This window comes from Phyllobates terribilis, unplaced genomic scaffold (assembly GCF_046119375.1).
Source record: "Phyllobates terribilis strain yellow unplaced genomic scaffold, ASM4611937v1 Scaffold_5__5_contigs__length_657084704, whole genome shotgun sequence".
Classification (NCBI taxonomy): domain Eukaryota; kingdom Metazoa; phylum Chordata; class Amphibia; order Anura; family Dendrobatidae; genus Phyllobates; species Phyllobates terribilis.
The window spans coordinates 6,010,435-6,030,582 of record NW_027362765.1 but is presented as its reverse complement, the minus strand read 5'-3'; the positions used below and the strand labels follow the sequence as shown (position 1 = coordinate 6,030,582).

At 46.2% G+C, this 20,148-nt stretch overlaps 1 protein-coding gene across 1 annotated transcript in view; it reads right to left on the bottom strand.

The window, feature by feature from the left end:
* Window positions 1–20,148, bottom strand: part of LOC141271723 (uncharacterized) — a 91,242-nt gene that overhangs the window by 47,078 nt on the left and 24,016 nt on the right. Inside the window, exons 9-10 of the mRNA XM_073681818.1 lie at window positions 19,496–19,514; window positions 10,169–10,939 (exon numbers count right to left, since the gene is read on the bottom strand). Coding sequence (XP_073537919.1) covers window positions 10,169–10,939; window positions 19,496–19,514 — 790 coding nt within the window. The remainder of the gene's footprint in view (window positions 1–10,168; window positions 10,940–19,495; window positions 19,515–20,148) is intronic.

Below are 20,148 nucleotides of genomic sequence, written 5' to 3'. Positions count from 1 at the left end.
GCTGGATGGCCACGTCTAGGAAGACTTCTGGTGGTCCCAAACTTCTTCCATTGAAGGATTATGGAGGCCAGTGTGCTCTTAGGAACCTTGAGTAATGCAGAAATTCTTTTGTAACCTTGGCCAGATCTGTGCCTTGCCACAATTCTGTCTCTGAGCTCCTTGGGCAGTTCCTTTGAGCTCATGATTCTCATTTGGTCTGACATGCACTGTGAGCTGTGAGGTCTTACATAGACAGGTGTGTGCCTTTCCAAATCAAGTCCTATCAGTTTAATTAAACACAGCTGGACTCCAATGAAGGAGTAGAACCATCTCAAGGAGGATCACAAGGAAATGGACAGCATGTTACTTAAATATGAGTGTCTGAGCAAAGGGTCTGAATACTTATGACCATGTGATATTTCAGTGTTTCTTTTTTAATAAATTTGCAAAAATGTCTACATTTCTGTTTTTTTTCAGTCAAGATGGGGTGCAGAGTGTACTTTAATGAGAAAAAAATGAACTTTTTAGAATTTACCAAATGGCTGCAATGAAACAAAGAGTGAAAAATTTAAAGGGGTCTGAATACTTTCCGTACCCACTGTATTTAGGGGACTTATCACCTGGGGTTTGATGAGAGGTGGCATCGTGTTCTGTAACCGGGGTGTGCGGACCAAGTCGGGGTGTTATTTACGCTCATTTTATAGCCTAGAACAGAGGTTGAGTGTTGGGTTGAGTGTGAGGAGATGAATTAACCCTTGCAGGCACACCCCACGTCACATGTTGAGAAGTGTGTACTTGACAACGTGTTCAATACTTATTTCACCCACTGTATAACAATGTGAAATATTGAATGCACATTGAATATAGCTTTTTGGATTAAAGATATTAGTAACTGCATATATTTTTAATTCTAATATACTATACTTTGCCGACTATAAAACACACCTAATCATAAGACACATCCAAGGTTAAGACTGCAGAAAAAAGGAAAAATATTTTTTCTACTAATTAAATTTTCCTTGCTGGTGTAAAGTGGAGGGGTGAATATTACACATTTTAATGTACTAGGGTACAATATGGAACTAGTAGATCTATTGTTAGTGTTTCTCTGCACCATGTGTTTTATTCACATATAGGTTCACAGCAAGAACATTAATGAACACTCTACAGCGCACATATATACACACGCAACACTGCTGAATAGACAATGCATGCACTCAGCTCTGCTATATACACAAATTTACATACATTCACAGCTCTGCAACATAAGCACATTTACATACATTAACAGCTCGGCTACATATGCACATTTACATACATTCAAAGCTCTGCAACATATGCACATTTACATACACACAGATTTGCTACATAAGAACATTTACATACACACAGCTCTGCTACATATGCACATTTGCTGTAACACAGAGTTTAATCTTAATTATTCAGACGTCTATTTTCAGTAAGTCAGGAGACTTTGTCATATTATCTGAATGTTGACACTTAAGTTGATATTTACTGCAACTTATTCCCTGATAATTTTGTGAGACAGAGATGTATGGTCTTTGAACAATTTTGCTATATATGTTGATTAACTATTGTGTGAGCCCTGTGGCTTGTTGACTCGCAAAACAGAGGACAAACTATGCAAATCGATTAAATGCTCAAATAATGAAACCTAAGCCTCTGCCACCTTCCCCCCATACCTGTGAATGAGCCACAGATTTAAATATAAAAAGGGATTTCTGTCATGCTGCAAGTAGATTGAGAGACTCTTTAGGACAGCATGCAGGACACATGGCTCGATCAAGCGGGATACAGGATGTTAGCTTAGGAGGACCCCGGCTCAGCTGAAAGGGATACAGATCTGCGCCATTGACGATCACAGAACCCATGGATACATTTGGGGAAAGCAGGTTGGGACAATGAGGTCACCTGGTCCCATGGATATTGTAACGGGTCTGGGAGGTGGAACCTCTGAGCTGCAATACAAGGGGGAAGTCCTTGTAAGGAAGCGGGTGACTCCCAGGGAGAGCAAGCAGGTAGTCACAGCAAGTGACGGGGACAGTCTCTGGGTAAGCGGGCAAGTGGTCACGGCAGGTGACAGGGACAGTCTCTGGGAAGACAGGCAGGTGGTCACGGCAAGTGACCGGGGCAGTCTCTGGGTAGATAGGCAGGTTGTCACGGCAAGTGACGGGGGCAGTCTCTGGGTAGACAGGCAGTTGGTCACGGCAAGTGACGGGGGCAGTCTCTGGATAGATGGGCAGGTGGTCACGGCAAGTGACCGGGGCAGTCTCTGGGTAGATAGGCAGGTGGTCACAGCAAGTGACCGGGACAGTCTCTGGGTAGACAGGCGAGGCGGGTACCTGACAGGTAGCTGGCGGGCGCACCCAGGTGAGCGGGCTGACGGAGACAGTAGGTAACAGGCAGGTAACTGGTGGACGCTCCCAGGTGAGCAGTCTGACAGACGAGGCAGGAGACAGGCAGGTGACTGGTGGACGCTCCCAGGTGAGCAGTCAGCAGACAAGGCAGGTAACAGGCAAGTAACTGGTGTACGCTCCCAGGTGAGCGGTCTGACTGACGAGGCAGGTAACAGGCAGGTAACTGAAGGACGCTCCCAGGTGAGCGGACAGGCAGACAAGGCAGGTAAGTAGGAGACGCTCCCAGGTGAGCGGTCTGACGGACAAGGCAGGTAAGTAGGAGACGCTCCCAGGTGAGCGGTCTGACGGACAAGGCAGGTAAGTAACAGGCTGGCAGGCAGGACGAGAAGTCAGACTAGCAGCGGAACCTGAGGGCTGAAGCACAGGTGAGACAGTGCAAACAACATTGCTCGGGCACCTCCATTTTGGAGGAGGTACATTATAAATGGGAGGTCCTCCGGCAATTGGCCGAGGACTCCTTAGGACAGCGCGCGCGGTCCCTTTAAGAGCGGGGGAGCGCGCGCACGCCCTAAGCACACTGCCGGGGAAGGAGCGTGTGCCGGAAGCAGCGGGGAGAGAAGCGCTGGAGGACGCCGCGCCAGGAGTGGGGAGGTGAGAGGGACGGCGTCTCTGCCTAGTATGGGGCAGAGACGCTGATGCTACAGTACCCCCCCATTTAGGCCCCCTCTTTTTTTGGCCAGAAAGAAATTTTTCAAGGAGAAGCGGGGCGTTGATGTTTTCCCTGGGCTCCCAAGTTGTCTCCTCAGGACCAAACCCCCTCCAATCTACCAGAAAAAAGGTCTTTCCTCTTACCCTCTTGGAGGCCAGAATACTCTCTACCTCAAAGACGTCATCAGCGGAAACCGGAGCAGGAGGGGCACCTGGATTATTGGAAAAAGAGTTAAAGACAACGGGTTTGAGGAGAGATACATGGAAGGAGTTAGGAATCCGTAAGGTGGCCGGGAGTTTTAATTTGTAGGCCACTGGATTAATTTGCCTGAGGATTTCGAATGGGCCGATGAAGGGAGGACCTAACTTGTAGGAGGGTATCTTGAGCCGTACATGTTTGGAGGAGAGCCAAACCTTGTCTCCCGGACGGAATTGAGGCGGATCCAGACGTCTCTTATCAGCATATCTCTTCATCCGCTCGGAGGACAGAAGAAGAGCGGACCTGGTACTCTCCCAAATGGTAGAAAACTCGCTGACAAGAGACTGCGCGGCAGGGTTGTCCACAGAGGCGGAGACGGGAAACGGAATCCGGGGGTGCTGGCCATAGACAACAAAGAACGGGGATTTGGAAGAGGACTCGCTCTCATGGTTATTGTAAGAGAACTCGGCCCAAGGGAGGAGGTCCACCCAATCAGAATGGTGGGCATTAACAAAGTGCCGGAGATAGCTGGTAAGGATCTGATTGATCCGCTCCACTTGACCATTGGACTGAGGGTGGTAAGCGGAGGAGAAGTCCAGGGTGACGTCCAGCAGTTTACATGTGGCTCTCCAGAAGCGCGAGGTAAACTGAACCCCTCGATCCGATACGATGTGGAGGGGTAGGCCATGAAGACGGAAGATATGGCGGATAAAGTCCTTAGCCAGCTCAGGTGCAGACGGAAGACCAGGCAGGGGAATGAAGTGGGCCATTTTAGAAAAGCAGTCCGCGACCACCCAAATGACAGTACACCCGGCAGAGACAGGAAGATCGGTAATGAAGTCCATAGCGATGTGTTGCCACGGGGCAACAGGTATGGGAAGCGGCAGGAGATGACCAGCTGGTAAGTGTCTGGGAACCTTGTTGCGGCCACAAGATGAACAAGCAGAGACGAAGTCTACCACATCCTTACGCGGGGTAGGCCACCAGTAATGCCGGGAAATGAGTAGGAAGGTCTTTTTTTGGCCGGCATGCCCAGCAAGTTTAGAAGAATGACCCCAGTGAAGAACCTTCTCACGGTCAGGAGGCGCCACGAACGTCTTGCCGGGTGGAAGACGAGTCAAATCCAGGGGGGCCACATTCATTACCTTGGAGGGGTCGATAATGTGCATAGGCTCCTCCTCTTGGTCGGAGGACAGGAAGGATCAGGACAAGGCATCAGCTTTGACATTCTTGTCCGCCGGGCGGAAATGAAGAATGAAATCGAAGCGGGCAAAAACCAAAGACCACCGGGCCTGACGTGGATTAAGTCTCTGGGCATTTTGGAGATATGCCAGGTTTTTGTGATCCGTGTAGATGATCACCGGGTATAGAGCCCCTTCAAGCAGGTAACGCCACTCCTCCAGTGCCAATTTAACAGCTAACAGTTCTCGGTCTCCAATGGAGTAATTGCGCTCAGAGGAGGAGAAGATTTTAGAGAAGAAGCCGCAGGTTACCATTCTCCCGGAAGAAGACTTTTGGGTGAGCACCGCTCTGGCTCCAGAGGAGGAAGCATCAACCTCCAGGTAGAACTGTTTGTTGCAGTCCAGACGGTGCAGCACAGGGGCAGAGGAGAAGGCTTGCTTCAGGGAAAGGAAGGCCTCCTCAGCTTCGGGTGGCCATATCTTGGGATTTGCTCCCTTACGGGTGAGCGCAGATATGGGCGCAGTCCGAGACGAGAAGTGAGGAATGAAGAGACGATAGTAATTAGCGAAGCCCAGGAATCGCTGTATCGCCTTCAAGCCCTCCGGACGGGGCCACTTTAGAACAGCAGAGAGCTTCTCGGGATCCATTCGCAAACCTGTCTGGGAGATAACATAGCCCAGGAATGGAAGAGAGGTCTGCTCAAAAAGGCACTTCTCATATTTAGCATAGAGGTGGTTCTGCCTGAGCCTCAGCAGGACCTGACGAACATCCCTCCGGTGTGAGGGAAGATCCGGAGAGAAGACCAAGATGTCGTCCAGGTATACCACCACGCAGGAGTAAAGAAGGTCACGGAAGATGTCGTTGACCAGTTCCTGGAGGACGGCGGGAGCATTGCAGAGACCGAAGGGCATCACACGGTACTCATAGTGTCCGTCACGGGTATTAAATGCCGTTTTCCACTCGTCTCCCTGACGGATACGGACCAGGTTATACGCTCCACGTAGATCCAGCTTGGAAAAGATCCTGGCGCCTTTAAAGCGATCAAATAACTCAGAGATGAGCGGAAGGGGGTATTTATTTTTAACCGTGATCTGATTGAGTCCTCTATAGTCAATACAGGGGCGTAGCGAGCCATCTTTTTTCTTGACAAAGAAGAATCCGGCTTAAGCCGGGGAAGTAGACTTCCGGATGAATCCCCTGGCCAGATTCTCCTCTATGTACTCAGACATGGCCCGGGTTTCGGCCGCAGACAACGGATAAATACGCCCACGGGGTGGAGTGGCGCCAGGTACCAGGTCGATCGGGCAATCATATGGCCTATGAGGTGGCAATGTCTCTGCCTCCTTCTTACCAAAGACGTCAGCATAGGTCCAGTAAGGAGCCGGAAGACCGGGTAAATTAACTGGGGTAGGTGGAGGACGAACCGGACGAACTGGAACCAGGCAGGTCTTATGGCAGTCCGGCCCCCACCGGAGTACTTCACCGGACTGCCAGTTCAACACGGGTTCATGTGTCTGGAGCCAAGGTAGACCTAGCAATAGGGAGTGGGAGAGTCCGGGCAACACATGGAAGGAGATTACCTCAGAGTGTAGCATTTCCACCTGCAGGGTTATGGGTTCCGTGGCGAGCAGGATGGTCACCGCAAGGAGTCTTCCATCCACTGAGGCGACCGACAAGGGTTCAGCCAGAGACTTGGTGGGAATACAGTATTTCTCAACCAGAGACTGGGAGATGAGGTTTCCAGCGGATCCAGAATCCAGGTGGGCGAGTTCAAAGTGACGGTTCTCTCCCCAGGAGATAGATACAGACAAAGTCAGGGTTGGAGAGGATTTATTTTTGTCTAGGGCGACCTCTCCGAGCGGTCCTAGACACTGGAGTTTCCCGGCCTCTCCGGGCAGGAACGAATCAGGTGCTCCTTACTGCCACAATAGAAGCAGCTCCCCTCGGCTCGGCGAGACTCTTGGCGAGATTTGACCACCTTGGTCAGGTCGATCTGCATGGGCTCGGGTGAGTACGCCCGGGGAGTGACAGAAGAGGAGACAGGTTTCTGGAAAGTAGGAGCTAGGCGGGGAAACCTTCTCTCATGGGTGGTCTCTTTGGTGCGTTCCTGAAACCGGATGTCAATCCGGGTAGCCAGCGACACCAGGTCATCCAGGGTGGTAGGAATATCCCGACCGGCGAGCTCATCTTTAATCCGACCGGAAAGACCCTCCCAGAAGACGGACACCAGGGCCTCATTATCCCAGGCAAGCTCAGAAGCGAGGGTGCGGAACCGTATGGCATATTGGCCCACGGTGAGACTCCCTTGACGGAGACGTAGCAAAGAGGAGGCAGATGAGGTCTTTCGTCCCGGTTCATCGAAGACTCTCCGGAAAGCAATGAGGAAAGACGACAGGTCGGACACCAGGGGATCCCCTCTCTCCCACAGGGGGTTAAGCCATGCCAGTGCCTCCCCAGTGAGATGGGACATGATGAATGCCACTTTGGCCCGGTTGGAGATAAACTGGTGAGTCAAGAGTTCAAAGTGCAGGGTGCACTAGTTTATGAAGCCCCGAGCTTGAGCGGGGTCGCCTCCGAAGCGAGGAGGTGCAGACAGCCGGGGTCCGGGACAGGATGCCATGGTATTGGTGGGCAGCGGCGCTGCCGGGTTGCGAGTCATGACACTAGCGGTAGTTGCTGGTGGAGCAGTCAGAGTGTCCAGGCGAGAGTTGACATTCCGCAGGTGACTCAGGATGGACTCCTGTTGGGACCTCTGACGGGACAGTTCATGACATAGGTCCGAGAGCGAGGGAGCTTGGGTGCCACCGGGTTCCATGGCCCGAGCAAACTGTAACGGGTCTGGGAGGTGGAACCTCTGAGCTGCAATACAAGGGGGAAGTCCTTGTAAGGAAGCGGGTGACTCCCAGGGAGGGCAAGCAGGTAGTCACAGCAAGTGACGGGGACAGTCTCTGGGTAAGCGGGCAAGTGGTCACGGCAGGTGACAGGGACAGTCTCTGGGAAGACAGGCAGGTGGTCACGGCAAGTGACCGGGGCAGTCTCTGGGTAGATAGACAGGTGGTCACGGCAAGTGACGGGGGCAGTCTCTGGGTAGACAGGCAGTTGGTCACGGCAAGTGACGGGGGCAGTCTCTGGATAGATGGGCAGGTGGTCACGGCAAGTGACCGGGGCAGTCTCTGGGTAGATAGGCAGGTGGTCACAGCAAGTGACCGGGACAGTCTCTGGGTAGACAGGCGAGGCGGGTACCTGACAGGTAGCTGGCGGGCACTCCCAGGTGAGCAGGCTGACGGAGACAGTAGGTAACAGGCAGGTAACTGGAGGACGCTCCCAGGTGAGCAGTCTGACAGACGAGGCAGGAGACAGGCAGGTGACTGGTGGACGCTCCCAGGTGAGCAGTCAGCAGACAAGGCAGGTAACAGGCAAGTAACTGGTGTACGCTCCCAGGTGAGCGGTCTGACTGACGAGGCAGGTAACAGGCAGGTAACTGAAGGACGCTCCCAGGTGAGCGGACTGGCAGACAAGGCAGGTAAGTAGGAGACGCTCCCAGGTGAGCGGTCTGACGGACAAGGCAGGTAAGTAGGAGACGCTCCCAGGTGAGCGGTCTGACGGACAAGGCAGGTAAGTAACAGGCTGGCAGGCAGGACGAGAAGTCAGGCTAGCAGCGGAACCTGAGGGCTGAAGCACAGGTGAGACACAGTGCAAACAACATTGCTCGGGTACCTCCATTTTGGAGGAGGTGCCTTATAAATGGGAGGTCCTCCGGCAATTGGCCGAGGACTCCTTAGGACGGCGCGCGCGGTCCCTTTAAGAGCGGGGGAGCGCGCGCGCCCTAAGCACACTGCCGGGGAAGGAGCGCGTGCCGGAAGCAGCGGGGAGAGAAGCGCTGGAGGGCGCCGCGCCAGGAGTGGGGAGGTGAGAGGGACGGCGTCTCTGCCTAGTACGAGGCAGAGACGCCGATGCTACAGATATGTTTTTTGAGGTTGCCAGGTGGGACCCTTTGGTCAACTGGAACCCATGGTACACTCGGAGAAAGCCAGGTTGGTACCATCCAGTCACCTGGTTCCATGGATATGTTCGGAGAAGCCAGGGTAGGATCCTCGGATTTCCTGGCCACTTACTTGAATGGACTATCAGCTTCCTAAGCTTGCAGCTACTTCCTTTCTGTGGGTGTCCAACCAAAGCGGGGTGCGGGGTTGAGGTAGTTGGTCCTGGAAGGGTAAGCGCAGGGGCCAGACTGTGTAATTTTGCACCATCTTGGGTCATTGCTGGGACTGTTCTATATGGTTATGGTTTTTGGTTAAATAAAGTATTGCCATATTGCTTGACTCTATGATGTCTGAGTAGTATTATGTCCATGGAAGACCCCGTGTCTTCACATTTGGTGGCAGCGGTGGGATACTACTCAGCCCGGCCGATCCGGGGGAGCTGCAGGGGACTAGTGGTTGTAGACACCGTTCAAAGGTTCCACAACCAGGGAGGAATATAGACAGACCCAGGAGACCATAGGTGAGGCATACATAGCAGGTTTCAGATGCTACCATGTCCAACCCCAGAAGCTACGCCTTGGGAAGAGTACCAGAGTGGATGCATAGTCGCAACAAGAAATGGCAACTACAGGAACTGTGCCAGCTTCAACGGATTGAATACCAGGCCACCAACACTATATTGGATTTAACACAGGAACCACAGGGTGTGGAGGACGACATGTGTGGATGCAATGGATATGAGTCGGTTCTCATCAATTACATGTGGAGTTTATTTGCAAGGAAGACATTAGTGTCTGCGCGTAAAGAAATGCTGATGAACTGTCCCCAATCAGTGTAGAAGGATTATTAGAATTCTATCACGTCTGTTTAATTAAGATGGGGGAGCAATATGCACATTTTCAAACACATACAGGTTTTCTTCTGTGAAAACACAAACTAATCTCCCATGCCGGCGCCATTCCAGCATTGTTGGCACTTGCATTCCCTGGGCTCATGTGAGCCCTATGCCCAATCAGCACTGGCGTCACTGTCTCCACAGTTGGACAAATTGAACATCAAGAGGAAGTCAGAGAGCAGCCGCACTCCTGGCTTCCTGTTGATGTTCAATAAGTCTGAAAAAGGGGACAGTGAATCCGGCGCTGATTGGGCGCAGGGCTCCAGTGATGTAACAACCTAACATGGGCCCCGAAAATGTGAATGATGACAACGCAGGAACAGCGCCGGAACGGTGAGTATGAGTGCTATTTTAACCAGGCCAAACATGAGAAATGACAAGGGGTTGCTTTAGTAGTGGACAACCCCTTTAAGGAGATATAATTTTCGGTTAAAAATATCCAACATTTTGAATATGAAAAAGGCTTCCCCCCGGTGTGACTTCTCTGATTTTTATTAACAGTTGATTTCCAACATATTCAACATTAAGAACATGATAAAGGCTTCTCCCCTGTGTGATTTCTTTGGTGACTAAGAAGAGATGATTTCTGTACAAAACATTTGCCACACTTTTGACAGGAAAAAGGCTTCTCCCCTGTGTGGGTTCTCTGGTGTCTATCAAGATGCTCTTTCTGGTTATAGCATTTCCCACATTCTGGACATGAAAAAGGCTTCTCCTCTCTGTGAGTTCTCTGGTGGCTATCAAGATGCCCTTTCCGGTTAAAGCATTTCCCACATTCTGAACATGAAAAAGGCTTCTCCCCTATGTGGCTTCTCTGATGTTTATTAAAATTTGATTTCTCAACAAAACATTTCCCACATTCTGAACATGAAAAAGGCTTATCCCCTATGTGGGTTCTCTGGTGGCTTTCAAGATGCGCTTTCCTGTTAAAGCATTTCCCACATTCTGAACATGAAAAAGGCTTCTCCCCTTTGTGGGTTCTCTGATGTTTATTAAGATTTGATTTCTCTACAAAACATTTCCCACATTCTGAACATGAAAAAGGCTTCTCCCCTGTGTGAATTCTTTGGTGACTAAGAAGAGATGATTTCTTCACAAAACATTTCCCACATTCTGAACAGGAAAAAGGCATCACCCCTGTGTGAGTTCTCTGGTGACTAACAAAATCTGATTTCTGGTTAAAACATTTCTCACATTCTGAACATGAAAAAGGCATCACCCCTGTGTGGGTTGTCTTGTGGATATCTAGACTCGCTTTCCGGTTAAAACATTTCCCACATTTTGAACATGAAAAAGGCTTCACCCCTGTGTGAATTCTGAGGTGGCTAGTAAGATTTGCTTTCCGGTTAAAACTTTTCCCACATTCTGAACATGAAAAAGGCTTCTCTCCTGTGTGGGTTCTTTGGTGCTTAACAAAATCTGATTTCTGGTTAATACATTTCCCACATTCCGAACATGAAAAAAGCTTCTCCCCTGTGTGAGTTCTTTGGTGCCTAACAAGATCTGATTTCCGGTTAAAACATTTCCCACATTCTGAACATGAAAATGGCTTCTCCTGTGTGTGAGTTCTCTCATGACAAACAAGATATGATTTATGGTTAAAACATTTCCCACACTTGGAACAAGAAAATCTAGTCTCTGGTGTGTGAATTTTTTGATGTTTAAGAAGAGACTTTTTGAGGGGAAAACTATTTCCAGGTTTTGAATGTGAAGATGGCTTTTTTGCTTTAGGAGCAGTTCGTTTTTTAATGCTTATTTTGTGACTCTTTTTTTCCTTAGTAGTCGGTAATGAATCAGAGGACAGGACCTGTTTCAAAGGATCAGATGACAGATCTTTGCTGTGAAGGGATGATGGTATATCTGGAGTAATGGTATTTACTTCAATTGTATACTGTGTAATCTCAAGATCATTTGATTTAAAAATTGAAGATGTCAGCTGTTCCTCTGATCTCCTGATACAGTCATCTGCTAAGAATAAAAAAAATATTATTTTTTAATATAATATCCTTGAATTTTACATTCCATTTCATACCAATGTTATGTAAGTGATAATAATACCAATAAAAACTTCAATTCATTTCACAAAAAACAAGTCTCCACTCAGGTCCATCATCTATCAGTGGAAAAACAGATGTTTTCATATTATTAGTGGCTCAAAGGCTCTTGAAAAACAACATGGCTTCCATAAACCAATCCAGCAATATCCACTCTCCCAAAGTCAAATCTCCCCTCAGCTTCTGAGCCTTGCAGTGCGCCCAAACCACATTTAGCCTCCATGTATTTGGCATTAATATAGTGAGAAGAACCCACTTAATTTACGGTGTGTGTCTCCTGGAGCACAATCTGGGCACTATGTGTTGGGTAATAAATTAATATACGAGGGTCAGTCATTAAGTAATGCCTCTTATTTTTTTCTCCTTAAATAAGGTAGTTATGTTAAATATTCGAATTTGGCACAGTTCCTCAAACCTTCTTCTCCAATCCACAGCAATTGCAACTTCCTGCACCAACAGGTGGCAGGACTGTATCTGTTTGCAAAATGGCTGACATCGATGTTCGTATTAGACAACGTTCTGTGATTGAATTCGTGCACGCAGAAGGTGAAACGCCCATTCAAATTCATGAGAGACTGAAAAATGTGTACGGTGATACAACAGTGGATGTCAGTACTGTTAGACGATGGGTTTGTCACTGTAACACAGCTGAAGGGCCATCACCGTTGGCTGACAAAATGCGGAGTGGCAGGCCAGTAACTGCAGTGACTCCAAGCAACATTCAGCGAGTCGATGACATCATTCGTGGTGACCTTCCATCTGTTCGGGCTGCTAAAAGAAGCTCATCATGGGATTCACTTTGAGTTTGAGGAGGCCGTGAAAAAGTCCGTGCGTCAATGGCTTAGGAAGCAAGACCATGCTTTTTACCATGCTGGAATACATGCCCTTGTTAAACTAAGACTGTGGAAATGGATGGAGATTATATTGAAAAGTGACAAATTAATCGTTAATGTTGTGGTTTTCAACCTATCTAATTGCATTTGAATTTCTTGCCAATTAAAATGAGAAAAAATAGGAGGCATTACTTATTGACTGACCCTCGTATTTGCAATTTTCACTCACCAAAATTCACTGCGTGCTAATTTCCAGGAAATTGGCTGTGGAGTCAAAATAGTCACTACTCCTATAGATTAATTCACTGAGGGTTATAATTTCCAAAATGGAGTCACTTTATGGGGATTTCTACAGCCCTGGTTTTCTGACATTGTGACATATAAGGGCTTCTGCAAATGGTGGGTCCCATCTCCTCTGGGATCTGCTCCTGTGACGTCTGTTTCTATCATCAGGCAATGACTTATTGACTTATTCATCCTGCAGGCGGCGCTGGTAATGGAGGCGGCGTCAGAACCAGAAGCTCTGGGCAGCACAGGCTCTGTCCAGCCACTATGATTTGGGTGCCTGGGACCTGTAGTACCATCCAGTCTGGCAGTATGGGTGTGTGTGCTGTCCAGCTGGAGTAATCTGCTCCCTGCTTCAGCCATTTGGAGAGTACCACACCCTACTAAAGCTGGAAGCATATTGCTGGAAGCTGCCAGATCCAGCCTTGTTCTCCTCTGGTTCAGTCCTCTGTGCTCAGCTCCCGGCTTGTGTATTTGTTTCCTCTTGTGACCTCGGCCCGTTTACTGACTACTCTTGTGTCTTCTGATTTTGTATTTTCTCTGTCCTCCTGGTTCTGACCCGGCTATCTGACTACTCTTCTTTCCATCTCACTCCACAGAATAGCAGGTAACACCGAGGCGCAAGCCTAGGGTCTCTGTGTAACTCCAGATCCATGTAGAGGGGTTAAATAAGTGATGAGCAAGACAATCCCTGGGATCTGGAAAACGGAGTAGATAGCTCCGGAGTAGATGGTAGCCATCTTTTCAGCTGCCATGTGACCATGAACAGTGCTCCCAATACATTGTGTCTGTAAACTATTCCAGCAAGATCTGCATTCAAATAGCTAAATGGCGCTCCTTCCCTTCTAAACCTGCCATGTGCCCAGACAGTAGTGCACAACCGTATATAGGGGATTGTCGGATTCAAGAGAAGTTTGAAAATAATTTGTAAGGTCCATTTGTTTCCTATTATCCTTTGTGAAGAATTCCAAAGTTATCACCACATAAAGTGACACACGATTTGAAAAATGGGCCCTGATTAGGAACACAAATCTGGCTGCAGGAAGGGGTTAAATCAGTATTTTGGGCACTAACTACTGTAGTAAAAAACTGTGACTATAGACAATAACACATCTACTGAAATGATCAAACTCAACAGTCTCCATCAGAAAAATGAGTAACTAGGGGAGAATGCTATGCTCTAGCGGCAAAATGGTGATCACACGATTGTGATACGACCGGACTACACGACCAATAAAGCAGCCACAGCCGGTGACTGGGAAGAATCTGTGACTTCTCTGCATTTAGTGGTTACTACTCACCTGGGTAGTCATATGTAGGAATCTCCTCTGTACACTGATCATCACCCCTCACATATGTCTCTGTAGTATTAATATGGGTCAGATCTTCACCCTGAAACAAATATTGTAAAAGTCACAGACAGAAGGAGAAGTCCCATCTATGATCAGCTCTAATCCAGCCATCTCCACCGTTCTCATTACACAAGTATAAAACATATAATACTGGTGGATAAAACAAGACTGAACACAAGACCTTCACAGCCGTCTACACATCATAGGGGAGATCTCATGACACCTTCTCTCCATCTACCTGATGATCCTGAGGAACATTGGGATCTTCTTGTTTACAGTCCTGTGGAAGAAGAGGACGGGGACATCTCTCTGGTGTTGTCCTCTTACTGGATAGATCTGGAGGAAACACATACAGGGACTGAATTCATTCTTTACATACAGATAATTATAGGTCATGTGTATTTAGCCCTGTCTATTACCTGGTGATGTGAGGGGCTGGGGAACCTCCATCATGATGTCCTTGTACAGATCTTTGTGTCCTTCTAAATACACCCACTCCTCCATGGAGAAATAGACGGAAACATCCTGACACCTTATAGGAACCTGACACATACAATGATACCGTCATCCCCCCGATCCCTTCATAGCGTTACTGTATAATGTCCCAGCATTCCCAGCAGTGTCACCTCTCCAGTCAGCAGCTCAATCATCTTGTAGGTGAGTTCTAGGATCTTCTGGTCATTAATGTCCTCATGTATCAGAGGGTGAGGTGGAGGCCCAGTGATTAGGCTCAGGGGTCTTCCCCATCCCTCAGACACCGGGTCCTGACAGTGCTCACTAGAGGTCTTCTTCACTACTGTGTAATCCTGGTTATGGAGAGACACATTAATAAATCTCACTACAGACATTTCCAGAGTCCTCACCTCTCCAGTTCTATCCATCTGTTATTTCCATAGATAAGAATGATGTAATGTGAGGTCATCAGAATCTCTCACCTCTCCAGTAAGCCGGAAGAGGATCTCTAGGGTGAGGTGTAATATCCTCTCCGCCATCTTGTCTCTGTCCATACCCATCCTTGATGGGTAAATCAGGAAAATTCTCTTATATAGAAGATCTTCACTGAGAGGATTCAATATTGTAGAGACCTGAATGAGAAGAAGATGAGCCGATGGAACATCATAAAAATCCTGTGTAATAATACAATTACTGGAGATAATAAGGGAAACATATGAGGAGATTTATTATTTTACAGTATTTAGTTTTCTTCTTTACATCTAGTAATAAAACCTATATATTTTAGGCCACAGACAACAAGCAGTTTCTTCCTTGGAGTATGCAGCTGAATACGTTTCTCATAGACTCATCTTCCATGATGCTAATTCTCGTCTCATTTACCGACACTGGAATCGGCATTAGCAATACTGCAGGAGATATTCATTACACGTGACATGAGAAATAACTACTTCATAATAAGGACAACATCTTCTACTACGGCTCTAAAACATAGTTAGCCACAGTCTGTCACTGACTACATCTCCACCGGTCGTCTATATGAATGTTTCCCGTCTTCCCCGGACTGTAATCTTCTATCACGTTAGATCTCATGTCTGATTCACACACAGAAGTTTGAGGCATTTATAAAGCTGTTTTGTTTGCACAAACACCGTGGACAGAAATGATTTGATACTAAAGTCTCCATGTACATTGTATTATGGGGTTTATTTCTGGCCTTAGGCTTTCCTATATTACAAGAAAAACACCAGAAAAAAGTAAATATTATTGGCACCAACAATTCTTGTAAAAAGAAAAAAACATGCAAATACCAAAGAACACATTTTGTTATTTTTTAACACGTTAAACATTTGTTGTAAAAAAAATGAACTCTTTTGGGCACCAGAACATAGATGTACACCGCAGGGATGGCACAGGTGCGGCTGTAATAAAAACCCTGGTAGTTTAACCACTTGCTGCTGTCAAAAGCAAACATGGCATCTAATAAGGTTTGACACAGATGGGCTAAATGCCCCTCCTCCCCCAAGTACTCGATTGTTTGGGGCTACTTAGTTACTACAATACTTAAATGCCTAATAATGGTGTCTGGGCCTGCAATGTATGAAAGTCTACTATGCCGGGCCAGAGACAGCTTCCAATAAAATACCTTTTATCGCCCCCTATTCACATTAGACTAAAGTTGCATGAAAGCACTGATTTTTGGGAGGTTTGGTTGACTATATAATTTATTTGGGGCCTTCTGACCTATGATGTCAGGGCAGAGAAGGATTTGGCATCCTGAATTTCAGAGACTAATCCGTTTGCTCTTCCTGTAGAGGAGTCTGGAGCCGACTCTCTTATACCAACCATAGCTTGAACATTTGTGTGTATAGGGGAGTTAGGAGAGATAGCCATCTGCCAAATGACCATTCAGCCAACACTTATCTCATGTGTATGGGGTCGTTAGTATTACACTGACAGGCAGTGATGATACACAGCACTACAGTAGTACAGTGCATCACCGGAGCAATCAGAGGCTTGTATGTTGTATGATCGCACTAATCAGAATTGTTTAAAAAAGTTTAGTAAAAGGTTAAAAGTGAAAAAACAATATAAAAGATTTAGCAACAAAAAATATCCATCACTATACGGAAAACAGAGTCACTGCACAATGTTAGTTAACCGCTTCCCGACCGCCCACTGTACATAAACGTCCGCGCTGCCTGGGCTCTGTGCAGCACGGACGTTTAAAAACGGTGGGTGGTCCCGCAGCGCTCAGGACCCCCAGGGTCCTGCAAGCGCTGCGGTAGCGGTGCAGAGCGATAGCTCTGACAGGGAACATCATCGGGACCTGATTGGATCAGGTCCCAGTGATGTTAACCCTTTGCTGTCTTCTATATGCCGCAATCTATAGTGATCGTGGCATATAGAAGACAGCAGGAGGAGAGGGGGTGGTATACTTACCTCTCCGAAGACCCTGATACCTTCCAGGACCTTGGGTTGCTATGGCAGCTGGAGGTCACATGACCGCCTCCAGCTCTGCCATATATGGTGTCCTGCCTGGCTCAGCCTGCTTCTGAAGCCAGGCAGGAGACTCTGACTGTGAAACAGTCAGTGAAGATCTCATGTAATGTAATATATGTCTATTACATTACATGAGATCAGTGATCAGAAAAATAAAAATTATTGTCCCATACAGGGACTAAGAAAAAATGTGAAAAAAATAAAAAAAAATGTTTTCAAACTGTTAAAAAAACAAAACAAAATAAATAAATAAAATATTAAACCGATAAATCCGTATGTTTATGCAAAAATAAAAAAAGTATACATATTTGGTATCGCCGCGTCCGAAACAACCCGAGCTATAAACCTGTCACACTAATTAACTCCTTCTGTGCACACCGTAATAAAAATAAATAAAAAACGGAGCAAAAAACTATGCTTTTTCCTCATATCGCCAAACAAAAAGTGGAAAAAAATGCGATCAAAAAGCAAAATGGAAATAAAAATGGTACCGCTGAAAACGTCATCTTGTTCCGCAAAAAAAAAGCCGCCATATACCTCCATCAGCCGAAAAATAAAATAGTTATAGCGCTCAGAATAAAGCAATGCAAAAAAAATATTTTTTCTATAAAATTGTTTTATTGTGTAAAAGCGCTAAAACATAAAAAAAAAATATACAGTAAGTGTAGTATCGCTGTAAACGTACTGACCCGAAGAATAACGCTGCCTGATCACTTTTACCACGCGCAGGACGGCACAAAAAAACCCCTCAAAGAACAATTCCTGAATTATTGGCTTTTGTTAATTTTACCGCCCAAAAAACGGAATAGAAAGCGATCAAAAGATGTCACGTACCCAAAAATGGTACCAATAAAAATGTCAACTCGTCCCGCAAAAAGCCGTGACATGACTCTGTCGGCCGAAATATGGAAAAATTATAGCTCTCAAAATATGGCGATGCAAAAACTAGATTTTGCAAAAAAAAAAGCATCTCTTAGTGTGTGACAGCTGTCAGTCATAAAAACCCGATATAAATCTGGTATCTCTGTAATCTCACCGACCCGAAGAATAAAGTAATCACCTGCTACTGATTTGTTTATTATGTCTCCCAAAGATCGCAGTAATGCTCTGCTCACATTTATCCTGTGCTCTGCGCTGAGCACTTACGCCAGAGTTTCCGTGTAAATCTCTGAAATAAGTGATTCAGACGGAACCCATGACGGAAGATTCCCTGTAATGAGGCAGATATAGGTCACTGTGAATGCCGTCTGGCCTGTGATCCCACGGTGTCATTTGTTTTAGGGGTGCATAAAAGTGTGGTTGGCCACAGTTTTGTGCACTTCTGAAAAAAAGGACACCGCTAAACAGAGGCCAGACGGAGTCCAGAGTAACTCTGCTGCCTCATTACAGTGAATGGATCCTGCAGGGGTTTCATCTGAATTACATCACTTGGAAATTTAGATGGAAACCCCGAAGTAAGTGCTCAGCCTAGAGCGCCGGATAAATGTTACGTAAAATGTTCCCAATAAAAGCTTCAACTCAGTCCTCAAAAAAAGCTAGTCCCCACTCAGGTCCATCATCTGTTAAAAATATAAGGGACTTCCAAGTTACTGGTAGCAGAAAGGCTCTGGAAAAGCGAAATGGCGCTTGCCCCCCAAAAGAAATTCATAAAATTTTGTGCTCCCAAATCCAAATGCCTATTCTACAATAATTTGTTCTCCAATTGTCAAATAGCGCTCCGTCCCCCCCCAGATCTCGCCGTATGGCTGAGCGGTACGATACAGCCACATATGGGGTATTGCCACTTTTAGAAGAAATTGTGTGACACATTTTGGCACCATTTTTACCCATTGCCCTGTGTGAAAATGTAAAATCTGAGGGTAAAACATTTTTTTGCGGTAAAAATATAATTATGCTTTTTTCACTGCCCAATGGTATAAATTTAAAAATTAAAAAATACTCACTACTTCCCTAGATGAATTCCTTGAGAGGTGTAGTTTACAAAATGCGGTCACTTGTGGGGGTTTCTGCTGTTTCGGCATGTCAGCGACTCTTCAAATGTGACATGGTGTCTGCAACCTATCCCAGCCAACATAGCTCTCCTTTCTCTTCCGAACCCTGCCGTACACCAAAGCAGTGGTTTTCCCCCACATATGGGGTATCGGCGTGTTCAGGAGAAATTGCACAACAAATTTCATGGTGCAATTTCTCCTGTTACCCTTATGATAATGCAAAATTAGGGAATGAAAAACATTTTTTGTGGGAAAAATTTGAAAATTGTATTTTTATGGCTCAATATTATAAACTTCTGTGAAGCACCTGGGGGTGCAAGGTGCTCACCACACATCTAGATAAGTTCCCTAAGGGGTCTAGTTTCCAAAATGGTGTCACTTGTGGGGGGTTTCCACTGTTTAGGCACATTAGGGGCCCCCCAAATGCAACATGGCGTCCGCTAATTATTCAAACAAATTTTACATTCAAAAAGTCAAATGGCGCTCCTTCCCTTCCAAACCCTGCCGTGCGCCCAAACAGTGGTTTGCCTCCACATATGGGGTATCAGCGCGCTCAAAAGAAATTGCACAAAAATTTTGGGGTCCATTTTTTCCTGTTACCCCTGTGAAAATAAAAAAAAATGGGTCTAAAGTAACATTTTTGTGAAAAAAGTTAAATGTTAATTTTTTTCTTCCACATTCCAAAAATTCCTGTGAAGCACCTGAAGGGTTAATAAAGTTCTTGAATGTGGTTTTAAGCACCTTGAGGGGTGCAGTTTTTAGAATGGTGTCACTTGGGTATTTTCTGTCATAAAGACCCCTCAAAGTGACTTCAAATATGATGTGGTCCCTAAAAAAATGTTTTTGTAAATTTTGTTGGAAAAATGAGAAATCGCTGGTCAACTTTTAACCCTTATAGGTCCCTAACAAAAAAAAATTTGGGTTCCAAAATTGTGCTGATGTAAAGTAAACATGTGGGAAATGTTATTTATTAACTATTTTGTGTGACATATCTCTCTGATTTAAGGGCATGAAAATTCAAAGTTTGAAAATTGCAAAATTTTCAAAATTTTCACCAAATTTCCGATTTTTTCACAAATAAACGCAAGTGATATCGAAGACATTTTACCACTATCATGAAGTACAATATGTCACGAAAAAACAATCTCAGAATCAGGGGAATCCGTTGAAGCGTTCCAGAGTAATTACATCATAAAGTGACAGTGGTTAGAATTGAAAAAATTGGCCCGGTCACGAAGGCAAAAACAGGCTCTGGTCCGAAGTGGTTAAGTCTCGTCCATAACAACTTTAATATACTCTATTATCCTATACACAGTGGCGTAGATAGAAATCACAGGTCAAACAGCAATAGATG